We start from the raw sequence: 18,814 nt of genomic DNA, 5'->3' as shown, positions 1-18,814 counted from the left end.
CAGGGGTCACAGGAAGAGGGGATTTGTATCGGCCAGGCATCCCTTGAGTCACCTGGGTGGATGGTCCCGGGGTATGCACCTGCTGGTCCTCTTCCCTATGGGTGCCCGAGGGTCCCTGGCCGACTCCTTGAGGAGAAGTGGAAGCTGGCATGAGATCAAGCTGGGCCATACCCCTCTCCTGTTGACACTGACACTGTTGGAGGATGACTATGGCGTCAGCGATGGAGTTCAGCCTGCAGTGCAAGACCAATGTCCTGGACCAAGGTCTCCCTGGTGCCTGCCAGTGTTGAACTTGGTGCATTGACATGTTGGTGCTATCACCCCAGACTGAAGACAGATGGACTCCTCCAACGTGCCTTGCAATCTGAGGAGTGCAGTGGGCCTCCCTTCCTGATGTTTCTGTGATTATCTTTGCAGCTCCAGCAACTGAGGTATGACCAAGACCAGAGGCTCCTCATCTGACTTGGACTCAGCAGATTTCTGGCCTCCAGAAACCCTCACCTGGGAAGTCCCTGCCACTACCTACTGTGGATCAGGCTGTATGATGTGCTCACCAGTTTGTGACCGTGAGGCTACTCTAGAACTAGATCTCACTAAGGTGTGTGTCTCAGTGCTGGTGGAGTGTGTGGGTGATCACTGTGATGGGCCTTCAATGAGGGTGTCATCAGATTCTCTTTCTGAAGTTTCTTCAGGGCTTGAGTTGAGGACTTGGCTTGTGGACCCCCTCAGCGGCTTCACAAATGTGCCTCCGAAAGCAAGGAGAGGTAATTAGTGTATGCTAGGGGACTACGGAGCAGGGGAACTCATTCACAGAATGGTTGTCTGATGGATGTTGCCCTACTGGATCCTCACTTGGTTGAGCACCGCCGACCTCAATGTCAGCACAGGAACAGTCCAGATCCTCGCCAACCAGCTGGATGACTCTATTTTCAAATTCTGTGAGGACCTTAATGTCAGGCATTCCTCCACCAGTCTGTGACCCCTCCCTTTTGTTCTGTGCCAGCCTGTCTTGCATGAAGACAGATGGAGAGAGTGTAAGCAGGACACTTGCTACGCCAAATGAGAAGGATGTCTGGCACGTGTGGGTGGTGAGTGGTGCCATGGATGGGATGAGGTCACAATCTGCAGGGCAGATGAAGGTGTGTGTGTGAGAGAGTGAATGATGATTCCCCATTGAACTGGCAGTGAGTGAGATTCCTGTGGATGTGTGGTGGGTTTGTGAATGTGTGAGTTGAGAGTGCTGAGAAGAGTTACTTACTTGGCGGAATGGTGGAAATCATTCATCCTCTTGTGGCACCAGGTGGCTGTTCTCTTTTGCAGGGCGTTGGTGCTGACCACCGCTGCCACTGCCTCCCATGCTGGACTGATGACCTTGCTTGTTGGTCTTCGCCCAAAGCAGGGCTAGAGGACTTCATGGCGCGCCTCCACAGCGTCTAATAGGCTCCCGAGGGAGGCATCACTAAAGTTGGGTGCAGCAGTTTCCTTCCTTTAGCAGCCCATGACTTTCCACCAGCTTTCGATCCCTTAGAGAGAGCTAGCTCTGTGCAGGGGCACGCTTTAAATATGGCGCCTGGATTATTGAAGGCTTGAGGTGACAGTGGGGAGGATGAATCAGAGGCCCCCCTGCCAGTGACCCGAAGCGTTTCCCATGCATGCGTTCTTAAAGAGGTGGGACATGCCGGCAATGGAACGATGTGGCGTGAAAGCCTGCCATTGCGGCTGGTGGGTAAAGTGACTTTTTTCACACCCAGTACTGCACTAACTGCAAACCTGGGACGACTCCACCCTAAGTCTAGCATTTAAAGAATGCCTCTTAGTTGGTACAAAACAGAATATGTAATTGGGAGCACCCTGTTGAAGTGGAGGAATTAATTTTAAGGTTTTGAATACAATTAATTCCTGTTAGAATAATTGACAATGTTGAGTGATAAGGCATTAGTGAACCCCAGAACTACGGTGCAGTGTGAAGGCTGACTTATGGAGCTATTGATTTCCAAGCTTCCCAAGAGCTCACTTGCTTGCTCTTATCAAGTCAGTAACCTTTTCCCAGCACTGGTCTATGTTTCTGGATAGCATTCAATGCCACTACCATCAACTTTCATATTGGCATTCAAGACACCTCTTTTAAATATCCCTCCCATGAGTAGTATGTCTCTCCTTTTATTGCATTATATCCAGGAGTGTCTGAAAATCAATGCCTCAACCCTAAGGCTCTTTGCCTTGTTCCGATGCCATGATTCTTTATTACATTTTATTTATGGTGCAAGATTGTTAACTGTGGGCGGGCCCGGGAGCGATCGCGAAACCAACCACCGCCCACGATTGGGCCCCGACTGCAATTTCACGCTGGTTGGCCAATTAATGGCCAGCCAGTGTGAATCGCGCGCTGCAACGTTGAGTGCTGGCTGGGTGGGGGCGGGAGGAGGGCGAGCGCGGATGTTTGCACATGCACGGGTGTGCGCACAAAGCTCCCTGACGGCACAGAGCTGCCTCGGAGCTGAAGATTTTTAAAAACGTCAATAAAGAATTTAAAAGTTTTTAAAAACATGTCCCCTCATGTGACTTTGTCACATTAGCAGGGACAGGTTATAAATGAGATTGAAACATCTTCATTTTATTTTTAATTCCTGTTAGAAACCTCACCCCACTCGTGGATGAGGTTTCATTAAAAAATCCAAAGGCTGCCTGGCTGATTCGTCTGCCCGCCAACAGTAAGGTTGGAAGGGCAGTGAATCACAGAATCACAGAGTAAGTGCATTATTACTTTAACAGCTTTAATAGGTCTGTTAGTTGTTGGTGGGTGCGCTGCCGACACTCTCACACGCCCGCTGACCGAAATATTGTGCAAGTGCAAAATGATGTCGGGACACTCGCCCAAGGTCGTTGTGCGTCATTTTACACTCAAGCGGATCGGGGGCATGCCCACCCACTCAGTGAAAATCCTGCCCATTGTGTCACAAAATCTCACATGAGCCATCTGTTACAGCTGCCTACCTATCAATTGATTCTTGTGGAAGGTTCATTACTCCTGCTGCTGAAATGTTCAACCGTTCCTGGCAATTAACCTCCCAACCCCCAGCCACCAACAGAGCTTTCTATGTGTTACACAGGCGTTCTGTTCAGCCAACATCAGGTGGGTATGTAAATGAGCTGACCTTATTCCACATGTTAAAACCTAAAACGCTCAGTAGTACTTTGTAAGTTTTCTTTTATTATCCAGATGCTGTTCCCCAATACCAAACTGTTCTACGTTTGGACCATAGAAAACCACAGAATAAGGATGTAACGTAATCATTGTTTCCTATCTTAAAACAGTGACTCCACTTCAAAATTGGCTGTAAAGTGCTTTTGGACAACCTGAGGTCATGAAAGGCACTAAATAAATTCAAACCTTTTTCTTTCCCTTTTCATTTTCTTAAATAGAATACTTTTACAACCATTGGGTGATGGACCCTGTGCTCACTTGACTTTATTAAGGCTCCCCCTGCCCACCATCTCCAAAATATGGAGGATTAATAGCTTAAAGCTATTCCTGTATGAATGTGATGGGACCCTTCTTCATCACATGTGATGCATATAAATAAAGCTCAGCAGAGTGCATTTTGTATGGTATGCATTTTCGTTAACCAGGGCTCAAATGCCTCAGGGCACCACTTGGACAGAGGAGAGGAGGAAGAACTGCTTTGAGAGACGTGCCTTTGTCGTTGTTAGGAATATGAAATTGAAAGGCCTGAGAGCCAGATTGTCCCTGTCCTCTGAGCTCTAGTACGGCATGTGATACTGGAGATGCAAAGAAAAATAAGGGAAGAGAATATTTATATAGTATCAGTAGTGATTATTTTATGTTACTGGCTGAAATGTGTGAGATCCCAGGGCCTTGGAGGATTTAGCTGAACTAATGCACAGAGATGTGTTGCAACTTGTATTATAAAGCATTATTTCAACTGGGCAACCACAAAACTAGTCTTCCTACTTAACCACTTCAAACTATATTGTTCATCCATGTGGGCAAAGAAGATTTAACTTTCTTTACCTGCTCCATTGAAAACAGGTGCTAGTCACAAATTTCTCAAATATTGGTGGCACACTATAAGCTGATGCCACGACAAGTAAGTACATAACTGACATGGATCGTGTTGTTGTAAAGTAATATAAAATGCTAGAAATATTCAGGTCGGGCAGCATTTCTGGAGAGAGAAACAAGATTAACATTTCAAGTCAGTAATCCATTATCCTGTTTTAAAGTAATGTGAGCAGAACAAATGTGCTTATAACCTACTTGGACAAGTTGGGTACCTCTCTATCTGGTTTCCACTTTTGATCAATGTTGGAAACAAGGTTGGTTTCTGGCAAGTTTGCAAGTGGTGAAATTGGAAACTTGTGGGAGGCTTGTATAAGGCATGCACCTCCCACCTAAGCCACAATCAATCTTTTTAAGTGAGATTATCATGGCTTACATAGAGTTGAAATGTATGCGTATCTGAATAACCTGGTGCAATATGTAAGTATGTAAATAATACTGTTTTGCATGTTTTGAAATTATTTTAAATTCGCATGTTATCATGAAAATGTAATTTCCATAATATTACTGTAATTTATTGTAGAGGTAGGTTAAACGTGGGGTTTGGATTAGTTTTTCTGTGTGGATGTGTGTGTGTGTGTGTGTGTGGTGGATTCATTTGAATTAGAGACAGCTTTTGAGTTATTAGAAGGGAAGCTAGGTTTGAAATGCTAAATATGTAAACATGGCTGATGTTTTAGAATGTGAGGAATATTTGCATTTTTAGATAAGTCGGTGTAGTTTGAATTTCAAAGAGATGATGAGATATTACACTAAGCCATATGAAGCTAAGTCCTAGTGTGTTTATTTTTCCCAAAGGTTACTGAGAATATGAATACGTTGAAAGATTTATATTATGGAAAAAGTAAAGTTGCATAGTCATATTGGAACAGTAGAATTTGCATTAAAAAGGGAGAAGTGTGTATAAAGGAGATGAGGTTATGTGTAAGGAGGAAGGAATTCTAAGACCTAACACGTGTGAAAAGCCTTCAGCCTTTATGCATTGGGTCGCTGTCTACAGGAACCAAAGCTAAGAAAACTCACTGTGAAGGTCACTGTCCGGGGTATTGTGTGCTTTGCCTGGATCTGTTGAAATTTTTTTGTTTTTACTGTTGCCTTAACGGAGGTGTAACTGGGAATCAGATTAGTTAGGGGAGTTAGGAATTATTATAGTGGTAATTTGTAGATTTATGTGTGTGCTTAAAATCTTTTTCTACTCTTAATAAACATTTAATTTAGTTTTGTAAAAACTTCTAAGACTCGGTGGACTTATTACTACTGAGTTCAAGGCACGCATCTCAAAGTAAAAATACACATTGCAAAATGGCTGTGCCAGCTGTTTCAAGTTTCCCTCTGGGATTTGAGCAGCTCGGCATTTACCATCTGCTATGCCATAACAATGTGGTTTGTACCCCTTGCTAATCTATAGATGGGCTCATACCTTGGTTAGTCTGGGCTTCCAAGCCTAGGTCCTTTTAGCTGTTCTTGAAGATTAGCAACCACAAGGTTCCTAATGGTGCAAATCAACTTGTTCACTGTCCCACCCAAGGGGTGAGGTTCCAAAATACAAACTGTTCCCTTGCTTCCAAGCTTTCCGCCTGAAACATAGAAAAAAATTACGGCACAGAAAGAGGCCATTGCGTGTCTGCCAGCCGAAAAAGAATTATCCAGCCTAATCCCACCTTCCTGCTATGGGGCTGTAGCCTTGTAGGTTACAGCGCTGCAAGCACATATCCAAATGTTTTTTAAATGCAATGAGGGCTTATGCCTCTACCCTCTTTCAGGCAGTGTGTTCCAGACCCCCATCACCATCTGGGCAAATTAATTACTAATCAACCTCCCCTCCAATCTTTCTACTAATTATTTCAAATCTCTGCCCATGGTTGTTGACCTCCCTGCTTGTGGAAATAAGTTCTTCCAATCTACTCTATATCTAAAACAAAAACAGAATTACCTGGAAAAACTCAGCAGGTCCGGCAGCATCGGTGGAGAAGAAATCAGTTAACGTTTCGAGTCTTCATGACCCTTCGGCAGAACTCTGCCGAAGGGTCATGAAGACTCGAAACGTTAACTGATTTCTTCTCCACCGATGCTGCTGGACCTGCTGAGTTTTTCCAGGTAATTCTGTTTTTGTTTTGGATTTCCAGCATCTGCAGTAGCTTTTAGCTTTTTGTTTTTATTTCTACTCTATATCTAGGCTCCTTGTTTTTATTTGCCTCAATTAAATCACCCCTCAACCTCCTCTGTTCCTAAGAAAACAACCCGAACCTATCCAATTTTTCCTCTTGGCTAAAATTCTCCATTCCTAACAGCATCCTCATCGATCTGCTCTGTACCCTTTCTGATGCAATGACATCCTTCCTGAAACACATGACAGAACTGTCCACAGTGCTCTAGATGAGTACTAACTAGTGTTCTATACAGTTCTAGCATAACCTCCCTGCTCTTGTATTCTCTGTGTCAGCAAATTAAGTATCCCGTGTGCCCTCTTAACTATCTTCTCTATCTGTCCTGCTAACTTCAGGGATCTGTGGACATGCACTCCAAGGTTCCTCTGTTTCTCTACATTTCTCAGAGTCCTACCAATTATTATGTATTCCCTTGCTTTGTTTGCCCTCCCTAAATGCATTACCTCACTTCTCCAGATTGAACGCCATTTGCTATTTTGCAGCTCACCTGACTAGTCCATTAATATCTTCCTGCATGTATAACTTTATTTCTCACTATCAACCACAGTCGATTTTTGTATAACCTGCAAACTTCTTAATCATGCCCCCTACCTTTAAGTCTAAATCATTGATCATATAACATGTACAGCAAGGAATCCAATACTGAGCCCGATGGAACACCACTGGGAACAACCTTCCAGTCACAAAAACACCAGTTGACCATTACCCTTTGCTTTCTGCCACTGAGGAGATTTTGGATCCAACTTGTCATTTTCCCTTGGACCCATGATTTTTAAATTTTCTGACCAGTCTTCCATAGGACTTGGACTCAAATGTCAATGCGAGTCCAGGGACAAGTTATGATCTCAGGTTTTCTTTGGGCACTTCAATGCAGGCGTGCTAATGAGCTGACCCTAGGAGTGAACATCAGAACACTGCATCCACCCTGGCTGCTTGTAATACAAGCCTGGGCCTGTGTTTACACTGCTGGGTGCAGACGCAGTTTTGCATCATTGGGAAGCTCTGGCGATCCATGAGGAAACATAACGAGAAATGGAGATGGAGGGAACAGCGTTCTATGTAAATGTACATATAATCCAATTACCTGGAGCTGGCTTTATATCCATTTATTAGAAATTTGATACGTTATTAAGTGATGTATAATTATCACTGATCAAGCAGATGTCAATGCCACAAGCCCTAGCTGGTTATAATTCTGCACCTCTGGCTTGGATCCAGGTTAATCCCCAGTGGTTCCTAAATAACAGCCATTAATTATGTATTCATGTTTCATGTTTTCTGTTGTAGTGTACAGTCTTTTACATTAAAATTTACTAGTCATGGTCTTTGGCTTTGCTCTTCAAATGTTTATTTTTCATTTCCCCCATTGCAGATTCTGAGGGTGGTGAAGCTCTATCCAATGGCAATGACTCAGAGATGACTCTGCCAGTGAATAGTCTGATCACCACCGCTCCTGCTGATGTGCATACAAATGGTGTTGCAGAGGTCAATCCCACTCCGAACACACTTAAGATCAAGATCCACATAGCTGGAAGTGACACCATTGACTTGCAAGTAGGTTATTAGTTGTTTTCTCATTTTGCCATTTGGGTCTCCTAACACCACCTCTCAACAACTGCAGCCTTTTTATATTAGAATGTAGAAAAATGTCTCCTAGTGCTTTATGGAGGTCTATTCAAAAAAGAAATACATGTAGAGCAATACAGGATATTTTAGAAGTGGTGACCAAGAGCTTGGTTAAAGGGGTGAATTTTAGAAGGGCCTTAAAGTACAGGCAGAGAATTTGAGTGATTTCCAGAGTATGGAGCCCAGATGATGAAGACATGACTGTCCATAGTGGGATGAAGGGAAGAGGGGCTACAAATGAGGCTAGAGTCAGAAGAATGGAGAATTCGATGCGGTATAGGAGCACAGGAAGAACTTTCAGAGATAGGAAGGCGGCAAAGTTACTGCAAGATTTATGTGATGAGAATTTTAACTTGAGGCAGTGCGAGACCGGCAGCCAAAGTCGGTGAGCTCAGGTAAGTGTGCAGTTGGATATGAGCAGTAGGTTTTTTGATGGTGATATTTATGGAGAATAGGAGGCTGGGTAGGAGATGGGTAGACTAGAGATAACAAAGTCATAGTTGATGGTTCAACAACTAAATATGCCACTTTGGAGAACCCATAGCCCATTAATTTGGAGGTTTCAAAGAAACTGGCCATTCAGACTATCGCCCAAAAATGTGCCCGAAGTGTGTACTTTAATTACAATTTTCAAAATGTTTATTTGGCATGATAAACACCCAGTTTGCTCAATGACCATTTGATACATTCAACAAAGCCTAAACCTGTAACTCAACACAAACCATCTCCTGCCCTTTCTCTAGGTGTCTGCCCAGGAGATGGTCCAGGAGATTATCCAGGTTCTGATGGAACGTGAGGACACATGCCATCGGACCTGCTTCTCACTTCAGCATGACGGCAACATTCTGGATAACTTTGCGGAGTTGACAGGTGTAGAAGGACTGAAGGATGGATCGGTCCTCCGAGTGGTAGAAGGTATAGAGAGGCACTCTGTTGAATGATCTGAGTGCCTTGGGTAGATTGCTTACAAGCTCTATTTATTTGATACCCATATGCTGCTCGAACAATTGATCGTGACTCCTTAAAAATGTAAGGGTAGGAGTTACAATGTTTCAGATTGGTTTGTATCCGTGATTTCTCACCTGTTGATGGCAGCACAGCAAGGTTAGGCTATTAGGAACAGATAGATAGAAGCTTCCTCTGAGGCAGTGAGAGTCACTCTGGTCACTATAATGTAAGCTGCAAGTGACAGAAAACATGGATGCAGGTCACCTATCCAACTTTTCAGCTGAAGCCGTGGTAAACACGGATCAAAGAAGTCTGAGAGTTGGGGAAGGAATCTCGTGGGCTGATTTTGGGTATAGGACCTAAATATATAGAGAAGTTAAAGTGAGGAGAAAAGCTACGATGAGTTAAGATTGAATAGCAAGACTGGACCTTTTATGTTTTTTTTAGATATCCATTTTATATTAAAAATAACGAATGGTCTCAAGATGCCAGTAGGTGATGCTGTAAATATAATGTTATGTGACTGCCTTAAATATTGAGTAATCCCAATGAATTCCTTGTTTAACATAAGTACCGGTGGTGGCTTCTCAAGAGCTGTAAATTGGCAGTTGCAATTGAAAATTTATGTTTTCGAGAAAGGACATATGTCCAGGAACAACTGAGAATTCCCTAATTTCATCATGGAATTAAAGTAAAACCAAAAATTTTGGATGGAAAATATGAGAGAGATGGAAATGGAGAAAATTTATAAAAACTCAGCTGCAGCTGAGGATGAGGACTGTGCAAAAAACATAGCCATTGGACATCATTAGTTTTGTTCTAGGAAAGTGAAGATGAAGCATCCGATGAAATGGGACAGCTTCTATAATGGAATCCAGTCTCAATTATAAATCAACAGATAACGAATGCACCTTCATAGTTGCCACTCCAAACCCCTTCATTCTGCTAAGAATAAATTTCAAACTTTCTCCCCGCTGAATATCTTCCACACCCCCTCCCACCCGACTCCACAGCTGAACAGAAAGCGTTTGCTGTAACTGAAGAAAATCAACCCTGTGGAGATGGAAATCGTACCCTACCTAATCTTACCATGCTCCCCTCTCTCTCCACCCAGTCATTGGGAAGGAATGTGCCACTGCTATCCCATCTGCTCTTCCTCATCCACTTTTCTTTTTTCTATCCTCTTCCACTTTCCATTCCACAATGAAAAGTGGCCCTTTGCACTACCATCCAGCTGAGAAGAAAATCAGCCTCAACCTGGTGCCACCCAACTGTGTTTGGCTCCCTGTTTTCCCTGCCCTTCCACTCCTCTTCCCCGGCCCAGTCTCTTTTTTTGCCCCTCGTGCTCTCGCTCTCTTGGGAACAGAGGTGGGCGGGTGGGCTGCCGATGACAATAATGGCACCACGTTGGCATGCTGGTTTCCCGTTGCCTTTTCTGAGTTTCATCAGAAGGCTGGCCATAGAAACCTTCCTGATTCCCAAATAGGTTCAAATAATGTTTTGAGAGAGCTTGTTGCGAGCTCGTAGAGGGCTAAGTTGAAGTTTTGGTGGGAGCGCACAGTTGCACACTGGGTGAGGGGGTGGGCCAGGTGAATGGAGGCTGCAACACAACAGAGCGAGTCATGTTGGAAGGAAAAAGTTGGGCTTATTAAAAAGGAGAATGGCTGCAAGGGGCCCTTGACCATTGGCACACAGGTGCCTTGAGGTGTACTTGTGGAGAGAGAGCTGAGGCATTGCAGGCTGTCGTCACCCTCCTGGCATTGTGAGGGCATCATTGAAGGAGGCAAGGCTTCCAAACATAATTGAGGGTCCACCTGAGTGCACGGATGACAGTAGTAGGGAATGAGAGCCCGTTTCTCAGATTTCAGGTCCAGTGGCAAGAAGGAGCAACATCCTTTGCAGGATGGGCAGAGCCTGGGGCATGAGAAGAGCAGTGGAAAAGGATGAAGAGCTGAAAGGCAGCAAAGGCTGTCCTTCAGCATAGGATCTATCGCCAGGATATATTGGAGTTACCAGGATATATTGGAGAATCAGTGCCACAAGGGTCTGTGCCAGTCAAGCGCATGCTCGGAGATTTGTGCACTGGTGCAGAAGGCCTCACCTCACAGCACTGCTCGCCATGCCCCGCCAGTAACCGTCAGAGCCACTGTGACCTTGAATGTCTTCACCCCTGGCTCCTTCCAAGCTGGATCTCGGTGGTATCTCGCAAATGGTTGCAAGCCACTGCATTTCACAGGTCACTAATGTTCATTTAGCGAGAGCTGTAGAGTACATTCAATTACGTACAGATCAGGCCTCGGAGACACAAAGGGCAGTGGGTTTCACCTCCCATCACTGGACTCCCCTAAGGTGCAGGGCATCATTGATTGTATCCATTAAGGCACCAAATGAGATTCATCAACAGAAAGGCCTTCTGCGACCCCAACAAGAGCTTCCTTCACCTGTGCTTGCTTTCTTATCAGCTGCCACAACTACTTCATCCTCCAGATGCCCAGAATGCTGCAGTTCTTCATTTCATTTCCACTCCAAAGTATGTGGTTAGATCTAGGGAAGGGGTGTTATTCCTTGAAGAGAGAGCTGTTCACGCGTTTACATGACCCTGTGTCAGAACCACAGCGGTGATAACAGCCAAAGTCATTTGCTTACAAGGACTACCATTGAGCAGGCCGTTGGATTTCTAATGATGTAGTTCTGGTCCAATTGGGTGGCTCCCTGCAGTACACTTCTCTCTCATTGTAATGGCCTGCTGACCTTAAATGGTGATGCACTTGGTCAACACAACTCAACGGAGGAAGAGCAGGACCAGCTCTTGGAGGAGGAGGAGGAGGAAGAGTGTTATGGCACAACTGATGGCAAATGCTGAGCTGTTCAAATCCCAAAGGGTAACTTGAAACAACTGCTACAACTTGTGCAACTCATACAAATTTCAAGATGCCTGCCTTGAATTCAGTAGTAATAAGACTACTAAGTCTTATAGGTTTTTACAAAACTAGATTAAACATTTATTAATAAGATAAATGATTTTTAAGCATACACACGTCTACAAATTACTACTGCAATAACTCCTATTAATTTAACTCCCAGTTACACTTTCATTAAAGCAACAGTGAGACACAGGGCAGAATTTTCCTGTTGGCGTGCGGGGGCAGGCCCTGCACGCACGCGCGTAAAATGACACGTGTCGTTGGGCGGGCATGCGATGATCTCCGATGCATGCCTGCCATTAATTAACGGGCCATTTAAGGCCCTTGAGGTGCCAATTGACCGTGATTTTTCAGCACCCATGCAATCTTCAGGTTAGCGCACGGGCGCAACAGGCAGGCGGGTAGGACACATTGTATAACCCTCATCCATGGGCGGGATAAGCGGGGTCAGTGGGGTCGCAAGTGTGCTCTGTCAAATATTGATGTTTCAAAGTTATTGATACTTGCTTGTCTGATCTGCAATGCTTCAAAACGCATACCAGCTGCTTGGTCTGGACTCACAACCTTCAGGTCAGCACTCTGCAGTGAGGAATCTTTTTTGGACCTGCATGTTTCAGGAAACCTTCCCTTACCTTGGGATTAGGAGGTGAACTCTCCACTGGAGGCACCTCCTCTGAGGAGGAAGGGAGGGCTGGAAGGGAGATGAGACCAGGAGTGCACATTCAGCCAACAGGGGAGCCAGCTTTGGGAGGTCAGGCGCAGGCACAAGGGGTGCAGGGCCAAGAGGTAGTTCAAGGCGGAAGGGGCAGCAGAAGACGCCACTATCCTGCTGCCAGGGTATACAGGCGGTGAAGCAGCTACCTCAATTTGACTGAGGTGCAGTGCTGGAGGAGGCTCCGACTCTCAAGGGAGACAGTCAACTATATCTGTCAGATGATTGGGCCTGAGATCTCCCCTAACTGTGTGGGTGGACACCCCATGCCAGTGGCTCTAAAGATCACAGCTGCCCTCAACATCTTTGCCTCTGGCTCCTTCCAGGGGTCGGTGGGTGATCTTTGCGGTGTCTCCCAATCGGCTGTCCACACTTGTGTCAAGAAGGTTACAGATGCTCTGTTCAGGCGTGCATTGACCTTCATGCACTTCTGTTGGGACCAGGCAAGTCAGACACAGCGAGCCAGAGGCTTCGCGGCCATTGCTGGCTTCCCCCGTGTCCAGGGTGCTATAGACTGTACACATGTGGCCATCAAGGCGCCAGCAGGTGAGCCCGGTGCCTTCGTCAACAGGAAGGGCTTCCACTCCATGAACGTGCAGATAGTGTGTGATCACAGGATGCTGATTCTACAAGTCTGTGCAAGGTACCCAGGCAGCTCCCACAACGCCTACATCCTCAGACACTCCCAGGTGCTGGGGCTGCTGGCTGAATGGATGGCTGCTGGGTGACAAGGGCTATCCCCTCAGAATGTGGCTCATGATGTTTCTCTGCCAACCAAGAACAGAAGCTGAGCAGCGCTACAATAGGAGCCACATCTTCACAAGGGCTGTGGTGGAGAGAGCCATTGGTCTTCTCAAAACTTCCGATGCCTGGATCGCTCAGGGGGCGCACTCCAGTACCCCCCAGATCATGTGTTGGTGATAGTGGTTGCATGCTGCGCTCTCCACAATCCTGTGCTGGAAAAGGGGGACGCAGTGGACAATGAAGACATAGACGCAGTGGCTGCAGCCGCACACGATGAGTCCAGCAGTGAGTCCGAGGATGACCATGCAGAGGGAAATGCTGAGAGGGTAGACGCTGACCCGCGAATACTGCACGGAGACAGGGACACCCGGGAGACTTTAATCCAATGAACCTTCAGCTAGCACACCACATATGGACCTCCAGGACAAGCCTGGGCTGTATGCTCCATATTCGAGACCTAAGTGCAAAATCTGCCCGGTTAGGAACATTAACTAAGGTCCTTGTTAATAAAGCTGAATGTCCCAAAAAACACTCATCACATTATTGGAAACCATCCACCTGCAGAACAAAAGAGGAACCTCAGCCATGGTGACATGTCTGAATTTAATATTGCAACCATAGAAACTTAATGAAACAAAATGAAAAAGGTGTTAAAAATCACACCAACTCATAAAGACCTAATTGCGGGCCAACACAAAAGCACCAGTGATGAACCCATGGTGTGCCTAAGGTGCCTTATGTTTACATTTCTGGGTGCTACGTCTTGGTGCTGATCCCTTGTTAGCAGTTGGCATCTGAGACAGTCCTGCTGACTCTGCTGTCCTATTGGCGTCGATGACCTTGGCGGTCGTCCTCTGGCCCGTGGAGCCTATGCTGGCCCCGCCTGGGAGACAGCTGTCAGTTCCACAGCTGGCATCTCCCCAGTCGTCGCAGCCTCACCGAATGCAATGGTCACTGACAGAGGGGTGGAGGAGCTGCTGCCCTCATCCGGAGCGCCCTGAGAGGAGCCCGTAGAGAAGACAGGCAGCTGCTGCGCCGACGTGAGGTCACTTCGGACCTCCCTGCTCACCGTGGATGGATGGGCACTGAGCTGGGAAACTTGGTACCCAGACCATCTCCCACACTGGCACTAACCAGCTGAGGTCAGTGCCGCTGTGAGGGCTTGCTGGTCCGAGCACATCCCCAGGAAGCCCTGATTGGTCTCCTGGAGGAGCCTCTCCACGAGAGTCACCACTCTCTCCATGGAGGACGCATGGTGCTCGGCCATGAGGCTCATTGCTTCGGCGATAGTCCGCGTAGACTCCTCCACCACGGAGACCAAGCCAAGCATAGCCTCATGTATCTCACCCAGATGCTCCAGCACACCCAGCCGGATTTCATGCCCCTGCTGTGTCATGGACGACTCCAGAGGCACATCATCAGGCGCTGACTGAGCATGTGCCTGGTCCCCTGCAGTCCTCCGACTGCTGTTGCCATGGGCACTCTGTCACTGGCAGGTCCTCCAGTGACTGTGAAGTGCCCTCTCCTCTGTGCCCCGGAACACTAGCCGATGTTTTAATTCCCACCAAGGTGCTAGTATCTGCGCTGGTGCCTGCCTGGCAGAGATGGTCTGATGCTGGTGAGACTTCAGGGCCCTCAGGTGTGAGAGGGGGCCTCTGCTGCTCCTCCTCCTGGCCCTGCTCCACTGATGCTGAAAGGAAGAACAAGGACACTGGATCAGTTAACGTGGAGACAATGTCAATGTGTAACCCTGTCCCTCTGATCATTATGCGCTCATCCTTCCATAAGCAGTGGTCAAGCCATGTTGCAAACTTCAATCACTGAACATTCAGCACTGCCGTGGCTGTTGGGAGAACAATGATGACCTCACTGCTGGGCAAACATACCTGCCCGAGGCACCCCAGCCTCACCGACACCGGTGGACCTGGACCTGGGCGCATGGCGCCTCTCCAAATCCAGGGCCTCCTGCTTGAAGCGATTGAGAATGGCTAACTGTGCTGGCCCTCCGTCAGTCCTCACCCGCTCGGCGGCATTATGTGCATTCTTCTCCTGAAAAGGAGAGAAGAGCATTGATTAGTGCTAATTGTACCTGGATTCTCTTCGCGGACGGCCCACCACAACCAGAGTGGGACATTGCAGGGCTCCAGTGCCTCCTCACCCCGCTGCGGCCAAACATTCACACAAAGATTCTAGGCCTGTCCCACCTCCTCCCCCTCCACCCTCCACCCCCCAACTCTCTTGGCCAAATGCTGCTTCCATCACATTAGGAATCACACGGTCTAATCTTCCATAGCAAGGAGGCACCAGCATGTGGAGCGCAGAGGACAGCAGATCAATCAATCGGTGCCACACCACCTTGAAGCTCCCCTCCCAATGTGTCACCACCCTGACTTTGACATGTCCTGGAGTTCCAGCACTGTGCCTCGGTGCAGCTCCTCCAGGTTGCCCCCAAAACAGTCATGTGGGTCTCAGTGTAACACGTGCTGCAGGGGAAGAACCCATCTCTTTACCACCCTCTCAGGGTGACCTCGGCAAGGGCAATATCTGCTGGCCTACCCAGCGAAGGACACATGCAGCCACTACCTTCGGTGGGTGGGGAGGGGGTGCACCAGCGGGGAGAGCCTACCTGCTGGGTTAAGTGACCAATGCCAACATGGTACTCACCCTTCCTGAACGCAACAGGTCGTTGAAGCGCTTGTGACACTGGACCCAGGTGTACCACACCACATCGCGGGAGCTCACCACCTCTGCCACCTCCTCCCAGGCATGTTTGGTCATGTGTGGGGGGCCTCCTCCTAGCGTCTTGGGGTACGAGAACCTCCTGCCATGCTGCCACCTCCTCCAGGAGGGCAGCAAGGCAATCATCAGAAAAACGAGGGGCACACTGGCCCTCCTGCCCTACCCTCCTAGCTGGCCTGCTCACCTGCAGCACTCGGGGAAGCCCTTCCACTGGCCATGATTCGCAGCCTTTGAGAGGCTGCAGCAACTTTTTAAAACAGGCCGCCGGGTCGCCATTGGACCTGGTGGTCATTGCAGACCTGCTGCCGCCCGCCCACTCCCCACTGCCGTGATTCACGCTGGGTGGGCATTAATTGGCCCATCTGCGTAAAATGGCGGCGCAGACCCGATCGAGGGCGGTGATCGGGCCCGCTCCCACTTCCACTCCACCCCCCCGCCAGCCAGAAAATTCTGCCCATAGATTTTAAAAGACCCCAGCAGGGTGACACACAATACCCTGAACCAGTCAAGTGCAAATTTGAGTTTTCTTAACTTCAGTTCTTTGAAAACATCAGCTTGAGGTATAGATTTTGAGGGCTTTTCACACTTATTAGATCTCAAAAATGCCTACCCTTACACACAGCATTTATACATATTTTCTCCTTTGAATGCAAATTCCCATTCTTTCACTATGTCTTTGGACTTTATCTTTCTGATAATAAAAATCTCTCATAGCACTAAGTTTTACCAGTAATCCTTGGGAAAAATAAACACACTTTCTGAACTTCACCTGGTTAGGTGACACATTTCACTCCCTCCTTTGAAAACAATCTAGTCTGGTTTATTTAAAAATACAAATGTCCTTTTACACCTTACACTCTAAACTTCCCCCATGTTTACATCAAAGCCTTCAGACCAGCTGCCTTTAATTCACTTAAGTCTCACACACACACATGTGTGTATGTATGTGTGTGTAATATTCCAATAACATAATGAGAATTATTATATTTTCCTGACAAGACGTACCTCGACTGCAAGGGGAGGTGATGGGCCCCGTATAGGACACAACGTTGAAGCTTATCTGATCCAAGCGTATTTCAACTGAGGCCTTCTAATCCAGGAGGACAGCATGTCTGGAACTCACTTGGATATGCCTGTGAGAGCAATTCCATCGAAGACTTGGCCTGTAATAGAACCACTCTTACCGCCAATGAGGAATGCACATCTGTCCAGAGGTTACACTGCCTTCATTAATGGACTTATGTTCCCCTTCAACACTTCATCCCTCTTTCCTTGTTTCACTGTTAAGAAATGGAAGCTCACATATCTGGCATCAAGAGTCTATATTTATATGATGTTGAAAAATAGGAAGAGTGGTCAGTTGCAGGGAAAAAACCTCAGTGACCCAGTCAGTTCTCTGTCTGACATGGTGGCCTTTGCTCTCAGCCACTTCAATGCTGCATTCCCCTTGTGGCTTTGGACCTGGTGGAGACATGAGAACTATTCTTGAGAAGAAACTTTGGCTTGTAGTAGCCTCTACAGTGCTGAGGTTTCTCAATACCACAGTCTTTGGCACGTGGTTGGATGGGATGGAGTGCACTGCAACCCCTTCGTTTAGGCATTGCAGACTGTTTTCACCCTCTCCAGTATGGATGCCTGACTTTCCTTCCCTGACTCTGCATGGTCAGCCATCTTGGCAATCTCCACTGCTCCCTTCTGCAAGGTGGTGATGATGTGTAAGATGTGAACCTTTCCTCTGTTCTGTGCCCTTTCAAAGGCATTATGTGCCTGTTCCTCCTGCGAGGGCAAAAAGAGAAGTAAGAACCTGGATTCTCTGAACAATGCCACTGGATCAAATACATAAGCTGGATGTATCGGTGCTGGCAGGTCATCAGCAGGGCTCTGAGCTTTGCTAAGAGATCAGTAAGAACCCTGAGCACATGTTACTCCCATGTTCCAGAGCAGCATCTGGCTCTTCAGCTGGAGTGTCTGCTGGAAGTTGAATGCCCAGAGGTTTCCCATCGTGGTCTGGCATTGCACTCACCTTGCCAGTGCAAAAGTAATTAATTGAACCTTTTCCTGCACTGTACCCAGTTCCTCCTGACCACACTTCATCTACTGACATTTTCTACTAGCTCTATCCATGCCTTCTTGATTTGAGAGTATCCTTCTCCTACCATGCTCTGGAAAGAGGCCTTCACTCACTGCCTTGAAGAGGACCTCCAGGTTGGTGTTTGCCAAGCCCTGCCACAGGTTCTGGCCCTCTGTCTTTCCTACTCCATGACTGATATTGCAAATGATTCAGTAAAACAATAATGGTAGCCATGGCCTGTTTACACTGAGCCCACAGGATTTCAGTTCCACCTCTGTTCCCACCCTTGTGGCTCTTAATTGATTATGCAACCAACCCTCCAGCCAATTAACAGGTCACCCTCGTGAAAATCAGGCCTGTGATTGCTTCCTCCTGGGGGACGGCAGCAGGACCCAGAAACACTCCTGACCTTGTTTCCTGGAAGGAAAATTAGGCCCAACGATTCAGGATGGTGACCTTTCATCAGAAGGCAGCTTGCCACCACCTCCTCAGGGGCAATTAGGGATGGGCAATAAATGCTCTCCTAGCCAGCAATGCCCACACCCCATGAATGATTTAAAAAAAATCTGCTTTTTTTTATCCTTTTGACTAAAGTGAATAACTTCACACTTCCCTACATTATACCCCATCTGCCATCTTGTTGCCCACTCACTTAACCTTTCTATATCTCTTTGTAGCCTCTCCGTGTCTTCCTGACAGCTAACATTTCCACTTCGCTTGGTATCATCAGTAAAGTGAAAACTGAGAGAGGGTGGTGAGGGGAGGGAGGGGAAGGGTGTATGATAATATGGAATTAAATGA

The 18,814-nt window shown here is 47.1% G+C and overlaps 1 protein-coding gene across 3 annotated transcripts in view; it reads left to right on the top strand.

The window, feature by feature from the left end:
- The window catches only part of LOC144687782 (clustered mitochondria protein homolog), a 97,760-nt gene that overhangs the window by 23,900 nt on the left and 55,046 nt on the right, over positions 1 to 18,814 (top strand). For 2 of the 3 annotated variants that reach the window (XM_078554283.1, XM_078554284.1), the window contains exons 2-3: positions 7,622 to 7,803; positions 8,619 to 8,790. In XM_078554283.1, coding sequence (XP_078410409.1) covers positions 7,622 to 7,803; positions 8,619 to 8,790 — 354 coding nt within the window. The remainder of the gene's footprint in view (positions 1 to 7,621; positions 7,804 to 8,618; positions 8,791 to 18,814) is intronic. The other variant, XM_078554285.1, reaches the window with a different exon arrangement.

The sequence above is a fragment of the Cetorhinus maximus genome, chromosome 12 (genome assembly GCF_964194155.1).
Source record: "Cetorhinus maximus chromosome 12, sCetMax3.hap1.1, whole genome shotgun sequence".
Taxonomy (NCBI): domain Eukaryota; kingdom Metazoa; phylum Chordata; class Chondrichthyes; order Lamniformes; family Cetorhinidae; genus Cetorhinus; species Cetorhinus maximus.
The sequence above is the reverse complement of the archived record's forward strand: the minus strand, read 5'-3'. Positions and strand labels throughout refer to the sequence as shown.